Below are 22,227 nucleotides of genomic sequence, written 5' to 3'. Positions count from 1 at the left end.
GGGGTGATGGATGTTGGGAGTAGTGGAAATGCACGGCCACGGATGCTGTGAGCGGTGTGGACCTGGGGACTGGGTTGTGCTGATTGTGAAACTGTATCTAGAGCAGGGAAAAGCTGTCTGTGTGGGGGCATGATACAGGAAAAAGGAAGGACTGGAGGGTGAGAAGAAGGTCTAAAAGGCTTTGAGTGAGAAGAAAAATTTGCTGGAGCAGATTCAGGGAAGGAGCAGAAAGTGGAGCTCTGGGAGTAAATTAGAGAAGTTACCTCTAATGTTGCTGGCTTGCAAGAGCTTGGAGAAAGAAGCAGCCACTGGACACAGTGGGCAAAGAAGCTGAGCCTAGGAGCAGGGGGCCACTACTGAAAGAGGCACTGAGAGATCTTCGGAGGACCGGTTTTAAAGCTCTGGAGCCCCATCTTGTTAATCCTTACTGAATTCTTAATTTGGGTCAGTGTAGGCAGTTTAGAGTCAGCCCTTGTATTCTCACAAGTCTTCCAATTCAATAGCAATAGAGGCTCGTTGTATTTTGATGTCTCCCTTTCAAGTGGGGAATTCATTAGGTCAGCATTTCCTAAAATTTTCATGTTCCAGGTGTGCTTGCTTTGGGTCAAAACAGGCTGCAGCAGGCAGATTTCCCCAGTGTTTAGCCCAGGCAGAGGCTGCTTGCCTCATGACACAGCCGACACGTCCCGCTGCTTGTTTCTCCTAGGCTGCAAAGGAGGGGGGTACTCAGGACAGATAGGAGCACCCTGGGTGCTACTCTGACATACTTCTGCTGCTCTCAAAGCACACAGGTATGCCCGCAGGAATCACTTCTGTCCGTATGAAACTAGGAAACAAGGGAAGGTCCTAGCCACCAAATGAAGTTGCAGGAAAGGGGACTGTCAGAATAAAAGTTTTTCAGAAAGTTTGGTGATTTTTCAGTGCTGGGTTTGAAACACTGGAAGTATGGGAGACGGGGGAGACAGCAGGTGTTGGAGGATGCTTGAATATGGGAGAGAAGTAGAGGACATGCTCTATTTAAAAGCAGATGAGTCTGTTTTAACTATTGGCCCATTCAAGATAGATGAAAACGAGCTTGAAAGGTGAGAAAGATATCATTTGGAAGTGAAATCATATGCAGCAAGGGAGTCCTTACAGAACTGACTAACCCAAGAAACGCACAGGAGTGATGAGTGCAGTTGCTTTTATTGCTTTTCTATCTGCACTTCTTTCGATAAAAAATGGATAGAAAGGCTTCATAAGCGATTTTTGCTGTATCAGAAGCTGCATGTGGCCCTAAAGGGAGGTGCCGTAAATCAATGGGTATCCCCAAAGTTGATATTTAGAATGAGCCAAGAACTACAAAGCCTAAGATTTAAGTTCTGGTAGTGCTAACATAAATCAGCTCAGCTGAGAAGTGTCATTTCTGCAGAGGGATAAAAGAGCTTGAGGTAAGGCCCGGTAGGAGAAGCCCTGCTGGATGTGCCACTGCCCCTTTTGGTAAGGGCACCGACTGAGATCTGATAAAATCCACTGGGAGACTGCGGCCTCTGGTTGCTTCTGTTCTGAGCTTCCTGAGTACTTCCAGGAAAAAGAACAATGCTACAAAAGTACAAAAAAAAAAGTACAAAGCCAAACAAACAAAACACAAAACATGAAGTGTATAGGTTGCCACTCTATTAATTAGCAATGATTAATGAATAAGACCAGTTGAGGTTGATCTATGTGTGAGATGTAGAATGTATAAGCTTTCTACAAATACCCAATTTCTCCTACTAGTGCACGTGCTTTATTATTATTATTTTGAGCCAGGGGCATAAGCTTCAGTGTTCCATAACTTTTAGCATCTGTACACTTCATGTGGCAATTCTAGCTGCTGCTTTGGAGGGACCAGTTTACTGAACTTCGTGTACGTTTCTTAAAAGGAGGGGGTTTGGAAGTGTTTCAAACTATCACAGAGAAAAGGCTGCTCTGCAAGTTGGGTGTTAGTGACTTTTTAGAGCATATTTTTAAGTAGGGAAATGTTTTTATAGATGTAGCAATGTGTGTGCGAGACTGTCCAAGTTAGAAATCAGCTCACTGCTACTCAGTTATTGTCAGAGGTTTTTGTGTCAAGTTTAAAAGAACTCATCTTAATGAAAAAGTTAACAACGTTCAGAAAAACAAGGTTTTATGAACTTACACTGAGTAAGGTGATGGTGGTTTTTGGTGTTACTTTTGTTTTGGTTTGTCTTTTTGTTGTAAGATTGACCTAAGTTGTTTGACAGAGTTGTTGACTTCTCTGGTGCTAAACTTTGGCCTTAAAGTCAAGTGTCTTGGTAATTTCTGGGGTTTAAAATAACAAAGTATTAAGGGATACCCATGTGGCCATCTACTTGTCAGCTTTGTACCTTGCCCAAGTGTTACAAAGGGATCTTCAAGTGAGACAGAGGAGTGTCACTTGTAAGTATCCTTCTGAGACCGTTCTCAATGTTTTTAAAAATTATTTATATATTTATATACACATATATGCACACACGTGCATATATAATATCCTTATTTCAAAAATAATATAATTATTTGTCTTGTGTGATCTTTCTGAAGTGGCGTTCTTCTTAAGTTTACTCTCTGATCTGTGCCAGCAGGATTTCAGTAGCTTTAGGTTTTGGAAACCTCTACTGACAGTTCACATAGGACCTTGCAAGCCTGATGCTGGGAAGGAGGTTGAGGCAGGGGTTCTGCAGAGCTTGTTTTGTTAGAGAACCTTTCCCACAAAGCTTACTTGTGAAGGAGCTTTGTAAGCACGTAATACTTGAAATTTCATGTGAAAGGTGGAAATGAATAGATTATTATGAAGTGGAATGGTCAACTTAAAGAAGAACCCTAACATTCTCAATTTGTGTAGTAATTAGATAATTGTAGAACCACAGGGAAATCTAGGGCAAGGAGCAAATGGGAATTTTGTGTTGATAGCTGGAGAAGGGTATGTGGCCGGTAGGCAGAGCCCAGTGCTCAAATATATATAAATGGTGGATACAGAATTGGAAGGGTGAACTACTGATGTTTGGCTTATTAGAGGGTGTAAACATTTTTTAGATGAAGGTGGAATACTTGATGATAACTCACTGAAAGTTTTCAGATTTGAATTCGGTACAAAACTGTTCTGGTATCTGGCTCTACTAAGTGTGGTAAATGTTTATCATTTTGCCAATTAGTCGTTTGGTACAGTTAAATTTCAGTAAAGCCATGTCTATATTTGAAAACAATAACCAACAGCTTAAGTAGTATGAACTGCTTTACATGTAGCTTGTACATCTGTTCTTATCTTGATAGTGTCTTTTTCCTGACCTTTATCTGATCAGGAAAAGGAAGTTAAGGTCTCATGGTCATCTCAAGATGCATACTTTTAAAATCTGGGAGAAAAAAAAGGCTAATGAGTGAAATTATTGAAGATTGATATTTGAAAATGCACATCAATCAGTAGCTCCCAGTGGGGCTTATGAAGAGTACTTTATGCTCAGCTGTCTTGTAAATTTAGCTATTTAGATTCTTACATAGATTAAAAAACCTTTCTCTGAGCATCCATTTCTGAAACACTTGTCTGTCCCTTTCAGCTAAAGAATGAGGCATTTTTAATCAAAAGTGTGTGATTAAGGAACATGAAACCTTTGTTTCTACAGTAGAGCTCTGTGGAATTATAAATCGCACAAGATGTCCCTGGTTACTATCACTTCTAAGTTTTCTGTGCTTGAAGAGGTTGCCATTAGCCATTAATACAGGGTATTGGATTAGAGGAAGGAAGGAGCTGTTCTGAATGACTAATTTTCACAGCCGTGTCCAATATTACCGCACAATATCTGTTTTAAAGTTAGTTGCATTGAAACTTCATTCCTGGTTACCGAAGGCAACAGGTAGGTTTGGAAACTTCAGTTTCCACTGAAAAACCTTTGACATAAAGTTACTGTAACTTGACTACTGGTGTTTATTACTACAAAGCATATTTAAAAAAAAATAAATCTATCTATGTTTTGCTTTCTACTTAAATAACAAAGATGATTTGTAATTAAAATACAGCAATTACATGCTTTTTTTTTTTTTAACACTAATATATTTTTGTTTTCCTTCAGTATCTGACATTGAAGGTGCTGATGGGTTGCAGCTCAGAAAGGAACATGCGCTCAAGATATTTGCTTACATCAATTCCTGGACACAAAGGTATTTTTTTTTTCATGAGTTTGAATATTGATGATAATGAATCTCAACTGTATGTTTCCCTTCATACAAAACTTACTGTACTGTGAACTAGAGCTCTTGTTTACTAGTACATCACAAGAATCTATTTTCAAATGGGTGAAGACACTTAAATGATACTAAAAGGCTTTTTCTTTCTACTTGGCACCAGAAGTTTTAGATGCTTCCATCACTGTACCTGTGCTGAAAGTGGGGAATAATGAATATTAACTTTGTCTGAACCAATGAAAAAAAAAATCTATATTCAAAATGTATATTCTTTAAGTCCTGTAGCTCAAGGCCATGTTTGTGTTCCCTCAAGAGAGGCAGCACCCTCTGCCTGTCATAGTTCTGAGTTCTTTGTCTCTTTTTTCTTCACAAGTTATTGTTTAAGCCAGGTTTCTAGATTAAATTCAGTTCTTTGTGGGAGAGGTTTTTTAATCTCTTCTTGATGCTTTCTTGCCCTTTCTTCTTTCTGCTTATTTTTTAGAAATGGAATGTACAATTTTTATATTACTGTAGTAGCTGAGAATTATATTTATGGACTGAGGTCCGTTGTGCTGCATGCAACAGGAGAAAGGCCTCAATTGGAAGACAGCTCCAGTTCTTATAGCAGTTGCATCATTTAGTAGAGTTTGAGTGAGAGAGTGATGAGTCCAACTCAAATACTGTTACAAGCATGTAACTTCTAATTTTTGTCTTCATGGAAGTCCCCATGCTTATTGATTGCTTTTTTTCCTCTACATTCTCCAGGATTTAGTTCCTTGTAGGGGACTGTCATTCACCTTTTGTTTGGAATGTGGAGATTGCCTTGTTTGCATGGAAGAAGCAAATGTTCCTGTACAATAGGTTCTAGGGTACCTGTCTTGGATGTTTGTGCACCCAGAACATCTTTGGCATATCTAGTTATCCTTGCCCACAACTGAAGCTATAATACAGGGTTTTCTAATTTGATAAGTGGATTGACTTTCTTATTTTATTGATGGAGGAACAGTACGTAGTTTTCTCCTTGTTATTTTCAGTCTACGGTGTATTGGTAGATATTCAGAGGAATAAGCTCTGAGTCTATAAAGTGAAGAAAGTGGTGAAGACAATATTGTTTTTTCCCATCTGGGTAAAGGGTGCTGATGTGCATGGGGTTTCTATCCAAATGCAGATAGAGGACACGAGTTTAAATACTCAGTACAAATTAGAAATTATCTTGCTGACCTGTTGATTAAAAAAAATAATAATAAAATTAAAAATAAAAAATAGTTCTTACACAGCTAACAAGCCTACCAGGTGGTTTAGTGCAGCGGTATTGATAGAGAAATCCAGGTGAAGAAAGGGATTCAGGAACATACTCAAGAACGCTATTTCGTTAGCAGTTCAATGACTTTACCTGTAAGATACCTTATGTGTATTTTAAACTGAAATAATTGGATGTTTACAGGGTTTAAGGAAGCCTTTGTGACTCCAACTTGCTGCTAGGAAGTGTCAGTTTTATTTAGACTTCTTGCTTTCATGACTGTCACATATTCTGTTGTTTGAGAAGTCTTCATGTGCAGAGTCCTTTTGGTTAGTCACCTATGTGTTAGAATTTGTCCTTGCTTTCTCGTTACTAACTTAATAGAGTCTAGCCTTACTGAATTTGTCATTCTAGCTGTTTTGGTTTTTAGCTACTTCAGGAATTCTTATTTATTTATTTTTTCTCTTTTCTTACAGACAATGTCTGTGCTGTTTCAAGGAGTATAAACATTTGGAGATTTTTAACCAAGTAGTATGTGCGCTTATTAACTTAGTGATTGCCCAAGTTCAAGCTCTGCGGGACCAGCTCTGTAAACATTGCACTATTAATATAGATTCAACATGGCAAGATCAGAGTAATCATGCTGATGAGCCCTTGAATGTAGAAAGAGAGTCTCATGAAGAAGAAAATGGAGAACGGCAAAAATCTATAGAGAAAAAAATAGAGTCTGCAAGAACTTGTGTCCTGACAGAGGAGGAGTCTGCAAAGAACACTGATGCTTTTAGCTTATGGAGCACTGATGAGAAGGAAAAGTTGTTGCTGTGTGTGGCAAAAATCTTTCAGATTCAGTTTCCTCTGTACACTGCTTATAAGCATAATACTCATCCCACAATAGAGGTATATCTTATCTTTATGTGTATATTTTTACTTTTGTGAAAGATTATTTGTTCTCACTAGACTGTGTTTGATGATAGTTCTTTCATACAGGATGGGCAAATTCAGCTCTCCTGTTGACTTCAGTAGATCTTTTCAGAGAAACTTTTAAAATGACACATACTCTTACACTTTCTTTAAAATATGCTTAATTGTTATAGGTAATATATTGATAAGTGTTGGATGGAACTGTACACTGAATTATTGTACTGTTTAAATAACAGGAAGGCAAAAAGGGGACTGTAGCGAAGCCTTTCTTCCAGAAGGTAACCCATTAATAGTTTACTAATTTCTTTTCATTACGATCTATGGCTCTAGAAGCAAAGCTTCATAAACTGAACTTTGTGCAAGACCAGACTTTCTTGTTAGAACAGCTGTTTAATTGATGGGAATAACTGATTTCAAAGCAAGTAGCTTTGTTCTGCGAGTCCGATTTTCTGTTATACTTGTTACGCCTACCACTCACACTTTCAATAATGCATTCTGAAAACAACAAAAAACAAAAACCACATTCAAAACTCCTACAAATATTTAACTCATGGTTTCCAAGATAAATATTACAGTGTTAACATTTCCTAGCTGAAACAACATAGTTCATGGAAAGCTTGCTTTTTATTTCAACTTGTGATGGCCTCTTAACATATAAACAGCTTATAAAATCTGTAAACAAAGAAGAGCTGTATAAAGAAAACTTCTATCCAACAAACTTCAGAGTAAGAATAGAGAATGAAACTACAGTTAACTCATTTTTTTTATTTTTTTAATTTTAGTTTCAGAGCTCCATTGGAGCTATGAGTAGTTGAGCTTGCATTTTAAACTTCAGTTCAAATTGAAAAGACGTCATCATGCATCACTTTTCATGTATGCTAGTGGGATCACAATATAATTAGTTGTTGAAGGGATCCTGCCACATTTAACAATAAATCTAGTTTAAAATATTGTAGGGTAGGGTGGGCAACAGCATTTTTTTTGAGTAGGCTGGATTTTGTTCTTATTTTTTCTGCCAAAACACATGGGCATAATTTAACATCGGTAGTTCCACAAATATGTATATAGAGAAATGACACACAGCTTAGGATTTGTGGATTTCAGTTTTCCCATCATTCATTTTGGTTTGCCTCTTAAGCTTTAACCATACGTAAATCTGTAGTTCTGCCTCTGCAAGCAGAAACTGAAGAGGGCTGATGTATCTCATTATTTAAAAAAAAAAAAAAAAAAAAAAAAAAAAGAAAATCAATGCCTGCTTAAGTGATTTAGCTTTTGTACTCCTCTGGGACGCCTACTGAAACTAGTTCCATAGGAATATGCAATGAACAATTCTGGAACAGGTTTTATATGTCTAAACACACTTCTTTTAAATGACATCTTCATGTATTTTTTTTCTTCTCTTTCAATTTCACTTCCAAATGATAAAAAGAAAATATCAAAGTGCTTGGTGAGATTTCTTTTCCACTTGATGTGCAACCATAAAATGATTGGCCGCAGATATGCAGTAGATTGCTGCATTGTGAGTGACTATCACTGTAGAGAGTGTATGTGGTGCATTGATCATTTGAATTACTGAATATGTTCATTCGTTAGCTATGCTAAAAATATATAACTTGTGAGGGAAAAGTGTTTTTTCCCTTTCTGCTAGACTTTTGTGTGCCCAGGTATGGATTATGGATTATGCTGGCTTGCCACGCTTCCTATGTATGTTATTCCTCTTTTTTATTGGGGTGGTTTTTATTTATTTAAAAGGTCCCGCCATCTACCATCAAGCTTTCTTATTTTTCTTCACAAAATGAGATTTTCTATATCTAAGAAGCCCTAGGGTTTATTCTAAAGTAATAGTGATAGCTATTTTAATGTCAAAACTTTTTGCTACTATAACTCATTTCCTGAGATTGAGAATTTAATTTTGGATTTCAGTGTAGAGCATATCTTAGTTGAATTGGGACAAATTACTAGTCTCGGTAATGGGAGCATTTCTCGTTTTAAATCAGTCTTAGAATCAAAATAACAACAAATACCTGTTCTAAATGTACGATCAATACTTGTAAGCTAAATAGATTCCTGGACAGAACAAATCCACCAAGAATTTGTGTGAAAAGCCACTGTAGCTCTCCCTCCTCCTCTGCCTTGGAAAAGGAGAAAACTTCTGATGGAAAAATAGAGTACGCTCTCCACTTCAGAAATTCCTTGTTCCAGATTGCTGAGTTGAAGTTCTACAGGTTGATTCATCACGTCCAGTGAGGTTGCACTTTGCCTAGAAATGACCAACTAGGCTGTCATTTAAACACTTCCACTGCAAGGTTTTCACATGGTGTTGTCTTCTGGTAATGAGTAGTGGTCAATATTTACCGTTAGTCTTTGCATACACAACCAAAATCTTTTTTTTCTTAATGACAGTGAACAGAATACAAGTCTTAAAGCCTAACCCAGGTGTCATTTTATACTTGACCAGATGGAGAAGAACTTTCATACGAAAGTAACAAGTTTTTCCTATTTTAGAAGTCCAAGCTTGATTAAATAAAAAAGGAACAATAGACCAAGAGAAAAGGGTATCAGCCCCTATGTCAGCCTGTAGACTCTGTCCTTAAATAGAACTGGTTAAGAGCTATTTTTGTCAGTTACACATTTATGACATTTCTGGAGAAAGTGAAGACCTTGTGAAATGAGAAGCAAAGACTGGTTGGTAGCCAGAGGGGCTGCATGTTAGCACCAGAAGCTTCCTTAAACAATTAAGTTCTGACAGCAAAGTGAACATGACCTTGCAGAGGGCAGAAATGTGCTGGATATGAGGACAGTGAAAGTATGTTACGTGGAAGTAAATCAAGCTTATGTTACCTGAGAACTGGCGAGTATATAGTCTTGACCTGCGTAGAATGAGTATGGGTCTGTATAGACAGAAAGCGTGCCTCAGCTTTTCTTAAACTGATCAGAAACGTAAGGAAAAATGTCTTTCTACTAAGTTTGTGCTTTCAGAAGAGCAGAGCTGGTTGTAGTCCTTTAGAGGACAGCTCATCTCAGGGCACGAACACTGAAGAATAAAGCTTCAGTGAAGGTGAAGTCTGGAAACACACCATTTATTCCTCTTGGAGTCTACCATTATTTTTGGTGCCCAGACAGAGAAATCTTTGCATTTTTTAAATGATAAAGAATAGACACACTCAGTATTTTTATAAATATGCTTGTGTTTTTGACAATTTAATATATTTTAAGAAATCTTGCATACAGAACAGTTCAAAACTGTATACTCTGTTATTCAGTTTATACTTACTTTATGCAGCAGGTTTAATGGGCAATTCAGAGGGGAAAAAAGGTTTTGAAAATGGAGGCTCTTAAAATCCTGTAAAGAAAGAAGCAAAAAGATAAAATGCACTCCTGAACTTTGTACTGTCTTAAAATTCCTCTAGACAGGAATGAATAATGAATCTTAAGGGAGTAAGCCAACTGTTCAGCAGTTTTTGAAAGAAGGTGAAATTGAAAGAGGAAAAAATCAGTCATTTGGGTGTCTGTAGTCTTCTGGTTCTTTGGAATGTTGCCATCTATGCTTTTGTTTTTCAAGTAAATCTTTCTTTGGAAGATACCCCTAATTAAGTACCCTCCACCCAAAACTGTGTCTGTGGCAGACTTAAGTTAGCATAGTTCATCTGGAGTGGTGGTTGTTAATAGCATATTAGATTCCCATGAGGAATTCTCTTATTTCCTCATAAAGGTGATCATAAGGATTTCTCGCTCTCTGACTGTTCTGTTTCACATCTGCAAGTACAGAAGTCACATTTCCAGACTTGGTCTTTCAACCGTGACGCTTTCAGTAAGCGCTCGCGCACCAAACTTCCATGAGTTGACTTCTGTATTCTAAGAACTGTAGTTTACCTGACAATAATTATTTCTTTATTTTATTCAAGAAAACTAATGAATTTTCTCACAGTATTTTTGCAGTTTTTGTGAGCATAGCACTGAACACCTTTTCTAGCTACTTGAAAACATACCACCTACTGGCTTCAGAGCTGTTTTAAAAATAGCTGTTACGGTGTCACGAGTTCAGGCATGACTTAGATTTCAGCAGGAGAAAAAGGAAAATAAATGCTTAGATATAATAGCAGCATATTGAATAATTCAGAATGTCTGTATCACACTTAATCCCTCCAAAATCACTTGCCTCTGGCATCCTGTGCTATAGTGTACAGAAGCTTATTCCTACAGAGGTATTTGAAATGTATTCAGGAAACTTCATTAAGAAATTAACTTTATCTTAAACTTGCATTTGATTTGTGAATATGAGAACTGGGTGTTTGGTACGGAGAGATGGGAAGAAGAAGGTGTGCTGTAACTACCTACAAGTATCCATGGCAATGTTGTGGTTTTACAGTCGCATTTTATGATAGTTTGAGTGCCCTTTTGCTCCTAGCCACATGCAAGATACACACAGTATGTGTAACAACCCTAATAAAGAAAATTCCCGCTTTATGCTGCCCAACAAGTAGGTGTTGTGAACATTAAAAAGAAGAGTTATTTTTCCAAACTCTCTTCAGTTTAGTACTTCTGGAAAATATGTTTGTCATCATAGCAGATAGCTAACAGATTGATAAGGTGATACAATTCTTTCTTCCTCTTAAATTAGCTTTATCCTGTAAAGAGCATTAGGCACTAATTTTATATGAGGTGTTTCATTATATGTAAAATAATATAATAGTTGAAGTTAAGGAATTATATGCAGCCACTGCACCAGGCTGTATCCGCCTTTGCAGTATTTCTGTTGAAAAATTGCTATTGAGGGTGAAAAGGGAGGGTGGGTAGGTGGGGGGTGAAGAATGATGCTTTGATCCCAGCCATTGAGAGCCGCTGCTGAGATGTTACCTTAAATGTGTATTTGTGTACTTACAAATGCATTTCAACAATAGTAAACTCATAAATAAGAAAAATATGCTTTGGAGTGTGAAACTGGAGCAAAGCTTTAGCTTCTGGCTTCGTCTAATCTAGGTTTTTGATTTCTCTGTTAATTGACTATAATACCTGTTAATGATCAGTTGTGTTTTGTTCTAAAAAATGTTTTTATTGCTTCTATTAGTTAATTTTATTTTTTTTTTCCTTTTAAACAGGATATTTCTGCTCAAGAAAGCAATATACTAGGGGCATTCTGTGACATGAATGTAAGTTGTCCATTTTTACGTAGGTACATATCTCCTAGAAACTTACAATTTTATAATTATATAAATAATAATAGTAATATAAATTAGCTATGTTGCTTCCTCTGTATAGATTTGTGTTATGATATTTTTATTTTATTTTGTGTTTCCTGTATATCTGAATGGATCTAGCATTGATTGTTCGTATTCTTCTCCTTTTTTATTTTTTAATTTCTCTAGGATGTAGAAGTACCATTGCACTTGCTTCGCTATGTTTGTCTATTTTGTGGAAAAAATGGCCTTTCCCTCATGAAGGATTGTTTTGAATACGGAACCCCTGAGACACTGCCATTTCTTATAGCACATGCATTTATCACAGTGGTATCGAATGTAAGTGTTGTCTTTACATTTTTTTTTACTATTAAACACATCATAACAAGTAAAAGGACTGAAGTCTGGAAGAACTGTAGGAGCAGGGAAGTTGTCCTTGTTGGGAATGTGAGGGCTGCTGCTCCACTGGGGCAGCATTTCACCATCCAAACCCTATATATCTCCTGTAGGCATGTAATTAATTTTGCCAGTTTGGATCATTTCATCATTCCTAGACATCAAGATTGTAGGAGCCTCAGAAAATACCTGTAAGGACAGTTTCAGATGTCGTTTTTGTTCCTGAAGTTGTGTCATGAAAATATTCTAAGCTGTCTTAGGCTACGTTAACTTTTTACCTATTTCCTGTATGGCACACGGGATTTCTTTTCCTTTTGGTTTCCTGTGATTTTTTATCGTTATAAACATTTGCAGTGTAGAGAGAGCTGTCTTTTATTTTCAGTTAGTTTTAGAATCAATATCCTTCATTGTTTTTCCATTTTGGAATAATAGCTATTTTTTACTAGAAGAATTACAAATGGATTTTAGTGGAGGAGATTGGAAGAGAGAGATTGGTAATAGAAATTAAAACTTCTTTCTGAAGGACATATGAAGAGTTACAATAATGTGAATGTGAAGTCATGTCCTGTCCTGTTACGTACAGATGTAAATGAAATAACTAGCTTTATACGCCTTGTACAAAGTGAGTTTAACATCATTTTTATATTGGTTCATTGCAGTATTACATGTTTAAAATCAGATCCTTGCTTCCACACATCTTTGCTCCTTCCTTGTTCGGTTCCTGACCAGCCAGGATGATGTTCTAAATAAGTATTGAAACGTTTGCATAGAGGGAACCAATCACTGAAGTAAAGCTGGTGTTGGTGATCATATCGCTTCCTCCTGATCCTTTTAGTGTAATGGTTCTTCACTTGTAGGTCAGAGAACAAATGAGTAAGGCCATGATGTGCTCAGTAGTTGTAATCTTACACAGGAGGACTGCTGCAGCACCTCTTTATGTTAAACTGTAAAGATAGGTTTTCTGGCCCTTTCTGTAGGATCTGATGAGCTTTCAGGTGATGAGCTGATGGGCTTTTCATCTCTGGCTGTTCTCAGCACAACCTGCTGGTATCTCTTGCTCCAGTATATCAGCTGAGTTTCTGCTGTAATGTCCTGACTCAATTAAGTTAAAATGAGCAGAGAGACAAAGCAGCAAGTTGAACTGTTGTAGCTGATTTTCATGTTCTAAATGAAATAGATTCTGATACAAATAGTTTCTGATACAAACTTGTGAGCAGACCAGTTGTTATGTGGTACCATCGAGCAAGGCAGGAACTAGTTTATGTTATCTGTTAAATACATTTTCATAGTAGCACCAACTCTTGAGAGTTGGTATTTCAATAGCCTTTATTTTAACGATTATTAGAGGTAGTAATGATGGAATTATTTAAAGTCGTTGGGACAAATAACTTTTTTAGCTACTACCTTAAATGTTTCAAAAAATATTTCAAAGTCTGTAGTGCAGATGGACTAATCACTTCTCATTAAAATGTTGGGCTTAGTAAGCTCCAGGAAGTGTAATAGATGAAGTTGGAAACAGTAAACCAAAGTCAAATCAATCATCTACTAACAAGCAGTAACATTCAACTTGGAAAGCATTTGCACTGTTTCTTTCACAAAGAATGGTGTATGTCTCATCAAGTGCACTGCAAAGGCTCATTTAAGAGAAGACCACTAGCACAAATCAGTAAATTGTTCAGGGCAACTGAGCTACTTATTATTAGTGGCATTTCCTTTGTATAGAGGACAGAAAAATTATTGAAAAGATGTTTGCTTGAATTCTTGTATAGAGAAGATCTAGTTTGAGTAAATGCCTTCATCAGACAAGTTTATGTTTGTAATAAAGCCAGCAAATGTAATATAACACAATTTGCATCACCCAGGGAGTTGTCTAGTTGGCAGTCTTGGTTTTTCTCCAACTTGCTGCTCGGCAAGATGCTTTCTTAGCAACATTATTGTGGTAGGACTGTTCCTTCCTAAGAGTATTCCTTTGCTCCTTTTTTTAGTCATATACTTGGTTCCACCTTTCTTCCCATATTTCATATTCTGTGGTATTTGCTCAGCTTAACTACCTGACATTATGTTGGTCTCTTTAAAGAACTAACAGATGCAGAGAAATCCATGACCTCCAGCTTGTTCTGTGGAGGGTTTAAATATCCCTGGTAAAGTCTGTCATTGCTTCATTCTGAACGATTTTAGTTTTTTGATGTTGTGGAGGAATTGTTGCCCCTCTCAGTGGAGAAGAATTAGTAGAAATAGGCTGACAACTTCAAAAATGTTCATTAAATTTTACTGTGTGAATCTTCATAAGTCAGAAGTACAAACTGTTAAGAGAGACACTCTTTTAGAAATGAATTATGTTATAAAAAACAGATGATAAAAAAGAAAGAACCTCTGAAGCTGGAGGATAGAACAGATGCAATAAATATTGTATCTTAAAAGCAGGTGGAAGCTTAAGAAGTCTAATGAAAGTTGTGGATTTATTAAAAAAAAAAAAGTCAATATTAGATATTATTTCAATTTGTCATTTAATTTAGTATATTTAGGTTTAATTTCATGATAAAAATTACATTTTCCTTTGTTAACATAAAATTATCAATTAATTCAATTCTGAGGATGAAATTCATATGTAATGCAAACATCTAGATGAATGAAATGGCTTGAGAAGTTTGAATTAATACACAGCGAAAATTAAGACAAACAATGAAAGCTATGAAAACAAAATTATAAAACCCTTTTACTACTTTTATTCCATAAAAAAATACTTCCTTGTGGATTGCTGGCTCGCATATGGAAAACAGCGGATTGTTGTGTTCCAAATCAAATTGTTTGAATACAATAGTATCTTTGTCATCATTGCAATTCCTTGTCAAAATGTTATTTAATTTTTGTTTCTAGCAAAAAATCTTCTAGTTACACTTCCCATATTTGGCATGCTAGACCCTTTTTTTTTTTTCCTTCTTGAGACCAAGTAGAATCAGAAGCTTATTCCAAATGTGGTATTTTTTTGCAATGTGCAGATTTGGCAGGTTTGTCTTGCAAAATAGGTTAGTATTGTTATTGTGTACTAACAGTCACAGAGTAAAAAGTCTGAAAATATTTTTTCCAGAACTGACTCAAAGCTATTTGGCTAATTCCACAAATGTTTAAAATAAATACTGGCCATACAGTTTTCCTACTGCCTAATATTTTTCTCTTCTAGCAAGAAGAATAATGTAGAATTTTCTGCATTTCATCCTTGAGTGATTGTTGGTGTTAGCTATTTGGAAGATATGTGTGCACGCATGATTAAAATTATGTCAGTAGTAACAGCTGCTAATGTTTCATCTGTGCTAGATCCCTTACCTGGCACGTAGTTGTCTTTCTGTAACAGGTTTAACAGGCTCAGCATTCCTTTTTGAAATGCAGATGGAACTTCTAACTTTGCCTGTGTAAGTAGTTTGGTTGGTCCTCTTTTCCTCACAGCAGTGCTAAATAGCTGTTTCAGGGTGTTTTTCTGTGCATACATTTTCGTAGTGCATACAGTTTTGCAAAAGTGGTAAAGGCAGTATGGTAAACATGGGAACGCAAATGTGGTAGTAAAAAAAACTTAATCACTGGTTATAAAACAGTTTTATTTTGTAGGGTATATAAATCATAAGAAGCAAAGCATCAATGTAAGTCAAATGATTTTACTTGATTTAGGAGAGATTTGTAAGGAACAAGATTCTTCATGGAGACTTGAAAAGAAGAAAGAAAAAGAAAAGAAAAAAGGAAAAAAAGGGGAAAAGAAACCCCACATGGCTGAGCAATGGGTTTTCCTACTTAAGAAACTACAGAAAATTCAGAAATGAGATGTCTGGACAGTATGATACTATTTATACAAAGTTCATATTTTCTGAATGACTAGAAGAAAAAATGCAACTCATGTTTCTAAGTCACAGAAACATTCTTCAGCTAATGGCTTTGAAAGTGAGAAAATTAACAAGTTATTAAAATTAACATGAAAACAACAACAAAGCCTTTTTATAGAATGGGGTCACATATGTAAATATATCAACAATATTTCATTCTTAATATTCTTATTAAATGTCATTAATGATTTTTTTAATCTATTTATGTTTTTGCATTATAGATCAGAATATGGCTACACATCCCTGCTGTCATGCAGCACATTATACCCTTTAGGACTTACGTTATCAGGTAAATTTTTAATTTAATAATTTGTTCCTGGGAGGGCTTTTTGATAGCACCTATTTATAATTTCAGTTTACATACTTGCTAGTTGTTCAAGTTATTGCTCTGTCTGTATTATTTCAATGAGGAGAATGAAGGTAATACTTAGAGTTAGTTGAGGTAGCTCCTTCTATCTACCTAATCTCAGTATCAATCAGATCAATCTTAGGAATAGAATTTTTGATACAACATTCAGCCCCATTCTGATATGTCGTGTCAGGATCAATTGTAATTATTTCTCTTATTGCAGTATCTTCATATAACTTCAGTGAAAATTTACACTGAGGTGATACAAGTAGAAGAGTACTAGGTAGTCACTGAAATTTCATCTACTGAGTTTTAACGCCGCTCTGCATTTTTATGTTCTGTATTTCCAGCTGGCATGAACTGAAGTGTGATCAAAAGTCTACTCGCACTTTTCTGTATCTAACTATATTCAGTCTCAATGATTTTCTTTATAAGCTGCCTATCATGAACACTTTAAAATTAAAGTACTTATAAAAATATTTAATTATACAAGGAGTTTATTTTTATTGTCTTTCCTAGGACAATAGCAAAAAATCTAATGAATTGCTGATGAAATTATCTGGGGTTTGTGTATCTGCCTGGATGTGGGTGGGGGCTGGTCACTGCTAGTAGCCCAAACTTAATTTTTTCTGGTGCAGACAACATAAAAAGCCACTGCTCTTGTATGTGCCCACAACTTCTCCAAGGCTTTGGGTTTCCTGTATCTGTACTATTAGAAACGTGCTTGAACTGGTCATAGTTTACTTCCCTGTTATCAGTAAACGTGCCCTTGCAGATTACATTAATTGTACCAGTGTAAAAGCGCACTTAAAAAATAGTAATTACATTGGCAACAAAAACATACATCTAACAGTGAGGCTCAGAACTATGTTTCATACTTTAAAATGTTCTGGTTTTAATTGTAAATAAGTTTCACTGTGTAGAAATTATTTGCTTGGCTACAGGCCTATCCTGGTGTAACATGGTTTCTACCAAAATTATACCAGCAGGCAGGAGAGTATTCTGATCTTTTATTAAAATATATCACTCTTGAGTTACAGTCCAGCTGTGCACACTCCCTTAATGCTGATGTGTTATCTTTGAAGTCCTATAAAAGTAATTATTAATCATGAAACAGCCTGGAAAACAGCCACAGAGGGGCAAGCAGGGGATCTTCAAGTGCTCGTCCCAGTACATATTCAACCCGTAGTTGTTGATGTACTTGGGAATCTGGTTTGTGAGCCTTAACCGTCTTCTTGCAGTGTATGGAAAATAAACAGAGCATTGAAGGATCAACAATTAGAGATAGACTGGTAAGAAGGAACTTGAGTGAGACAGAACAAAGCACCCTGCAGATATTGCTGTTAATTCTCCCTTGCTTGGCATCATACTTTAAGCATGTTCTACTTTGTAGCTGTAGATGTAATTAGGGTCACTTGAATTAAAATGCTTTATTCTTCTGTTTTCCTCATCTCTTTAACTAGTGAAATATTTGCATCTAATTTAAAACATGCTTTGTCAGCACTTTTTTGTCATAAATGGATGTTTGATGTTATTACCAATACATTTGTGTCCATCAGAAAGGTAACATTGATACAGGATACACCTTTCAAAACCACCAGCAGTTTAGAGAAGGATGTTGTCTCAGTTTTCATTTTTTACAATTGAATGCTGATAGATCTGGGACTTCTCAACATTATGAAGTCCAAAACTTTGTGAAGATGCACTTACAAAGTGAGACATGAAGCTGGGAGGCCAAGTAACAAAATCTTTACTGCTGTATCTCTACAGGGGACAGAAGTTAACATAGATGCTTTCAGCAAAATATGGCTTATACAGCTCACCTCATTTGGTTGTCAAGCTTACAGATCTCTCCTCATTGAGTCTCAAGGTCTCCCTCTGCCTTCTACTTCCATATCTGAAAGCAAACATAACCCTGGGCACTGCAAGACAGCACTTTTAAAACAAGTTCTGCATTAGCTTCTGCTGCTCTGCAAAGACATTGAGAGAGCTTGGAGGGGGGTTTAGTCTAGAATGATCCCTTGGGATTCTAATTAACTGCTCGTACTTTGGAGTGGGCCTCCTGTGTGCTCTGGACCCCACTGTGTGACCCTTCTCCCAGGGCAGGTGACAAATGGAGCAACAGTGCTGCAGAGGCATCTTTCACCATGCTGGAGTGAGGTGGATGTGTGGTCAGTGAGGATGTTATTGGTGTCAGCTGTTACTCAAAGTATCTGAAAGAGATGGGTCCCTGCTAGAAACCTTCATAAGAAGATGATTACATCAAATACATGTTAAGTCATGGTCCTTGTGTTGATTGGAAATGGCCTGTTGTCTGCATGTTGGAAACCCCGCAACTAGAAACGCAGTTTACCGTGCATGCCCAGATGTTTCTCTTCACTGACATCTACCCTTTGTAGTTGATAATGGCCACATGGTAGATGCCTTCATGAGATGTCTCATCTAAAGGATATAAACTTTGTTAGTCCAAATTGCTGGACTAGCAAAGTTGTCATTGCTCCTGTTAAAACCAAGTCTAATAAATACTATTAATTAGAATAGAGCAATAGTATTCATATCCTGCCTCTGAAAACCCTATGCTTTTGAACAGTTTAGGAAAGAAATAAAAGATGTAAGTTAAAAAAGGCGTCTTTTAATAAGGAAGCAAAGTATTTCTGACTTCCTCAGAAGGAAGCTTTTATTGATCACAATAACTTACAGTTCTTCATTTCAAATTGCAAAACTCTCATGATAAAATTATCATATTATTTGTGATAAAAAGAAAGACAAGACTTAAAGATAGTTGATTCCAGCTGACTTCACCTGAAGATCAGAGGTGAGAGATGTTCTACATAATGCCAGATATGGGATGCTTCACGATAGCGGTAGTATTGAACAGTGTCATTTTGAGGACAACGTTTTTTTCATCAGCAAACTTCATTGAAACGTAGGGTCTCATGGATAGTTGTGCCCTTGAGAAGGAAACAGGCTATCAGTGAAGTCCATTTTTATAAGTAAGGGATAAACTTGTATGCCTGCTATTGTAAGTGCTTCTATAAACCACTAGAAAGTCTTGGATAGTATGAAGGGAAAGACCTAAAACTCCTCTTTCTTTGACTTCACAGGTGGTATCACCTACTAAATGTTCCTCTGGTAAAATCTGAGAGAGCTATGTGTAGCAACACTACTGATCAATATCATATTTAGTTCTAACCCCTTCTTTGCTCTTCCTTCTTCCTCTGTCCCTTTTTCAGACCGATCTTGAGATATTTTGTTTACAAAGGGTTTGTGTCTCTGCCCCAGTTAGGAAGAAGTGGGACGTTCTGTTCTAAAACACACTGAGAGGAAATTGCGTGTGGCAGTTTTCTCCAGCGTTAGCCTTTTAGTCTCAGAACAGGGCACAAGCACAGAGCTGGTGTATGCAGAGGGAGTGGAAGCTCCAAACTGAATTGTTGATCCATGGTGCTTTCTGTGCAATACAGCGAGACAGAATGGAGCTGAAAGAATTCAAATTACTGCTTAGAAGTATTTTTCTTAAGAATTTGAATTTTATGGAAGTACCCAAGACTACTCTTTGCTACTAAATGTCATGAAAAACTCTTGTAATAAGCCTGACGTTTTCAGTCAGGAGACAGTAGCTAGGCACTTAAGTTAATTCTTGGTAATGCTGAAGAGCCCTGACTCATTTGGCTTGATATACTTTTTGTAGCTGTGGTCCAAAGGAGTCATACTATGGGAAAAAAGATTATTTCACAGTTGTGTAGCTAAAGTCCTGACGCACGAGACGTGATTGTACGCGTTACATAAAAATGGAAATACACATTTAAAACTGAACTCTATCCCCAAATACAGCAACTTTAAATAGTTTCGGCAGACTAAAACTTCTAAAAATTAATGTATATATGTGTATGTTTTGTTAATACCATTTCATAGAGGTAACAACAACTACTGAGGTGATAGAAAGGGTTACGAAGCAGGTAGACAAAAACTGTCATTAAGAGAAGAGGCAGTCTAGTGTGGTTTTTTTTTTTTTTTTTTTTGGACAAAAATGGCTGTTATATGAGTGATATGAAGACAACAACATGAAGATAATAGGGAATGATTATTCAGTTTTTCAAAAATAAAAAGTGGAGAACATCCACTGCAGTCATCAGGTTGCAGGCTTAACAGAAGTTTGTTTTTCATACAAACGCAATTGTGAAACTAATGGCCACAGGTTAATGAGAAATTTGAAAGTATAAAAGGAAGAGATAAATTAATTCACAGTAGTACATAGTTTCATCTTTTCTTTTTTTTTTTCTTGTAACATACGGGACAAATCTTTCATCTGCTTTTAGAGAGTCTATTTTGGGCTGACCAGGCCTTTTGTCTTGCTCCAGTGACACTGTTCTTGTGCAAAGCAGTGCAGTAAATTTACAGCTAGTCGGTGTAAGGAAAGATGTGTATTAATTGCCAGTACTAGCTAAAGATTTAATTTTTGTTAAAAATTAAGTTATACCAGTAAAAGCATAAAATGGACGCTGTTAACTGATAGAGACGGGCCTAGGCCACTGTATCCTTCCGCAACTAAAATGAAGCTTAGCATACTTTGCAAGTTTCAGCAGATTTAATCCTGGTAATGAAAATATGATCGTATTTAATTGACGACCAGCATAATAGTGCCAATAAATTTTCTAATGTAGATCCATTTATACTTGGAAAGGCACGTATGGTATCTTCAAAAGCTATCCGGACATGGCCCTGGTTGAGAAGGGGGTTGGACCAGGTGACCTCCTGAGGTCCCTTCCAACCTCAGCCATTCTGTGACTCTACATATATACTGTGCTTAGCTCTTAGAATAACCTAGTTACGTTAAAAAGGCTTAGAAACAGTGCAAATTAACAAACAAAAAGTGCTCTTTCTCTGTAGCTTTCTCTAGACCCTGGGCAAAGCAGATTGTACTGTTGGAGTACTTCTGTAGCTCTGAAAATGCACCTACAGTGTACGTTAAATTATAAAAGTGGAATTTTTTAAAAGCACCATCAATTATATACTACAGAAAATACGACACAGGTCTGATATAAGCTTAGACTAAATACAATAAATAAATTAAAAGAACCTTAAAAATATTGCTGCGGTGTAAGTTTTATGAATAAAAGTGGGCTTACATTGATACTTGCATAGGAATCAAAACTTTCGTTACATTAACTAGATCAACATAGTTGCTTCACCAAACTTTCTAGTGTAAGCAGGGTTTCAGATGATAGCCTTGTTAGTGAAACGCAGTGAAGCCTCAAAGCATCCTCCTTTCTGTGTAAATTGATCCATGCCCATTCCTGCCTGTTACACACATGCACTCTTTATCTGTTATATGTAGAGTGAGAATTTGTTAATTTCTTTTAACACCTTCAAGATCTTCTGAAATCCTGACAAAACAATCAAGTAGCACTTAATGTGCATTCTAAAATAAAACTGAATAGAATAGTTCAGTTGGAAGGGACCTGCAAAAATCATCTGGTCCAACTGCCTGACGGCTTCAGGGATAACCAAAAGTTAAAGCCTGTTACTGAGGATATCGTCCATATGTCTCTTGAACACTGACAGGCATGGGACATCATCCACTTCTCTAGGAAGCCTGTGCCAGTATTTAAGCAGAAATAAAGGCTTTGGTCGTACACGGGCTTTCCTTCAGTTGCAGTTTCACTTTGAGGTAGGGTCAAGTTTGATGTGCTTCCTCAGAAAGATGGCGTTTCCCATCTTGGAAAAAGACATTTCTTCCCCCATAGCTTAAATTATGACTGAAAAGATTTGGGAACCAGCACTGATTATAGTTTGCATGTAAAAATGTGGAGATAAAAATGGGCCAAGATTACTGATATTTGAGATTATTACATTTTGTAACAGAGACCAATGAATTTTTTCATCAGTGTTTCTAATCCTCTCACCTGTCTGTAGATTAGAAATAGGTGATTAGGTTGGGTTTGCTGCTGAACTTTTTCAAATGAGTTATGCCTTTTCATTGCAGCTTTTTGTTTTGTTTAGAAATCATAGCACAGAAGCATTACTTCCTTGCCATTATCTGTTTTTCAGTGCTCAACATAAGAAAATAAATATTACAATTGATAACGGTGAGGAATC

The 22,227-nt window shown here is 36.6% G+C and overlaps 1 protein-coding gene across 7 annotated transcripts in view; it reads left to right on the top strand.

The window, feature by feature from the left end:
* USP34 (ubiquitin specific peptidase 34) overlaps window positions 1-22,227 on the top strand; it is a 129,450-nt gene that overhangs the window by 15,145 nt on the left and 92,078 nt on the right. For all 7 annotated transcript variants that reach the window (XR_014618336.1, XM_084285094.1, XM_084285095.1 and 4 more), the window contains exons 2-6: window positions 4,086-4,173; window positions 5,893-6,313; window positions 11,437-11,487; window positions 11,704-11,853; window positions 16,004-16,071. Coding sequence is in view for 6 of the 7 variants with exons in the window: in XM_084285094.1 (XP_084141220.1) it covers window positions 4,086-4,173; window positions 5,893-6,313; window positions 11,437-11,487; window positions 11,704-11,853; window positions 16,004-16,071 (778 nt within the window). In the remaining variant the exon portion in view is untranslated. The remainder of the gene's footprint in view (window positions 1-4,085; window positions 4,174-5,892; window positions 6,314-11,436; window positions 11,488-11,703; window positions 11,854-16,003; window positions 16,072-22,227) is intronic.

This window comes from Netta rufina (assembly GCF_964035555.1).
Source record: "Netta rufina genome assembly, chromosome: 3".
Classification (NCBI taxonomy): Eukaryota; Metazoa; Chordata; class Aves; order Anseriformes; family Anatidae; genus Netta; species Netta rufina.
The sequence above is the reverse complement of the archived record's forward strand: the minus strand, read 5'-3'. Positions and strand labels throughout refer to the sequence as shown.